A 2054-nucleotide genomic window follows, 5' to 3' on the forward strand; every position below is an offset into this window, starting at 1 on the left:
TATATTGCACAAAGGTTTGTTGGGCGAACCCATAGTGTTATGGATACTTGCGATTACTCATCCCTATTTGTTTTTGTTTTTGGAATGTTTGGTCATATTGCTCTTTGCCCTTCCTTCCGGGATTGTCATTGGAATCCGTACTGCAAGAATACTTCTGCTACCGTTGATACTTACATTCTGAAGTAAGCGAGTATAGTCACGACACTCAACCATATACACTCATATAAATGCCACAGATGTGTTCTCATGATTGGGCTCCCATTCCCGAATAAGAACTCACCCGAACTGAAAGAAAGGATGCAGCATTTAGATAGCGCAAACAAGGTGAGTGCTTGAAGTGTGATAGATTTTATCGAGCTGATCTGTGTGCGTTGTCTGATTTATAAATCAATAGCTTCCTGTACTGGTTAACAGTGGGAAGTACATAGATGTCTTAGCTGTCTTTGTAATGTGCAACACTCTCATTGCCACTGTTTACACAAATAATGTGTAAGTATCTTACTGTTTCTTATGTACACTATGTGTATAATGTCAAACAAATGTTGATGATGAGATATTCTAATACTATGTGGCATACGCACTTGTCGATATTTACGCACTGTTGAGAATGTATGATGTACACTGTAGCCAGGCCTCCTGTTCTCTTGTATAGAAGATATCTGATTCTGGCACACTATGGGCGACGCCATCATCGACTTCAATGATGTTCTAATATGTATCTCAGGGATGCAACGCCGGTAGTCAATACTACACCAGTCTATGCATGAGGGCAGTGAACCAGTGCATAGGGAGGGCAATTCGACATAAAGACGATTATGCAGGTATCGTCCTAGTCGATGATCGATACCGCAAACTAGAAGTACAGCGAGATTTACCGAATTGGATACGACAGCGTACATTCTCATGTCCTACGTACGGCTACTTTTTCCAGAATCTTGCGAAGGTATGTGGGGGTCTGATGTCGGTAGATATGGTGTTCATATGCGTCACTTACATGTGCTACTGTCAAAACTCCGTTACAGTGTTCATATTTTTATTATTTCAAAAACGCTTTAAGAGAACAAGATGTGGATATCACGTGAGTTTTGCAAAGTGAAAGCCAGTGCGAGTCAGTGTTCGCATGGGTATAAGTGGAACTGTCGTGTTTATCATATATCAGCAAGAAGTCAAGTACAACTTAATTTAAACTTTAGTCGTTGGAAAGTTTACGTTTTTTAAACTGTTATGAAGTATATTCGCCATGGCACCACCTATATGCTTTCGATGAGACTTGCATGCAAGAGTGTGCACTATAAAAGCTGAATATTATATGCCAATCACCCAGCAACACACAGCAATAATTGGGATAAAATTTAAGGTATACAACAGTACGTACAGTATTCATACCAGATGTTTCAAGTGTGATTTAATTTCTAACCCCCTAGTTTCATTAGAAGTCGAGGCTGTTTGATCCGATCATAAAAATTAAATTCTCATTCCTCTTTGCATGTCCCACGCTTTGTCTAAACTTGGGTGTTAAATACCCAAACAGTTCTGTAGCAAGATGGCAGGGATGGGTGTCAATTCGACCACCCAAACAGAAGCATAAATGAACGATAACACCGTAGGTGCTATCATTTTTCAAATTTCATGCATACCCCCCCTCCGAACTTGCCCACCCGCGTCTGTGCTGCCGCCTGGTGCTGCAGTTGAATAGGAAGTACATAGTAGTTGGACAGTTGAGACTGTGAGAAATAAAATACAAGGTGACATGCGGGAGTGGAGGTTGTTAAAGTAGTCATTAAAAGTTGGGCTCAAGACTGGTCACCACAAAATACAATGAAGCGTGAGTTCGACGTAGTAAAGTTGATATTGTTCCGGCTGGCCCTGGCTTGTACTGGATATTATATATATATACACATATACACATACATACATACATACATACATGGATATACATATACATATACATACATACATATATATATATATATATATATATATATATATATATATATATATATATATATATATATATATATATATATATATATATATATATATATATATATATA

At 38.3% G+C, this 2054-nt stretch overlaps 1 protein-coding gene across 1 annotated transcript; it reads left to right on the forward strand.

The window, feature by feature from the left end:
- Positions 1-722: 722 nt before the first annotated feature.
- Positions 723-1588, forward strand: SARC_14857 (hypothetical protein; the record flags this gene model as incomplete). Its single annotated transcript, XM_014291014.1, has 2 exons — positions 723-943; positions 1532-1588. Coding segments are annotated over 2 exons (278 nt in total), but the record flags the coding sequence as incomplete, so codon positions are not given.
- Between the last annotated feature and the right edge of the window lie 466 nt (positions 1589-2054).

The sequence above is a fragment of the Sphaeroforma arctica genome (assembly GCF_001186125.1).
Source record: "Sphaeroforma arctica JP610 unplaced genomic scaffold supercont1.5195, whole genome shotgun sequence".
NCBI lineage: Eukaryota > Ichthyosporea > Ichthyophonida > Sphaeroforma > Sphaeroforma arctica.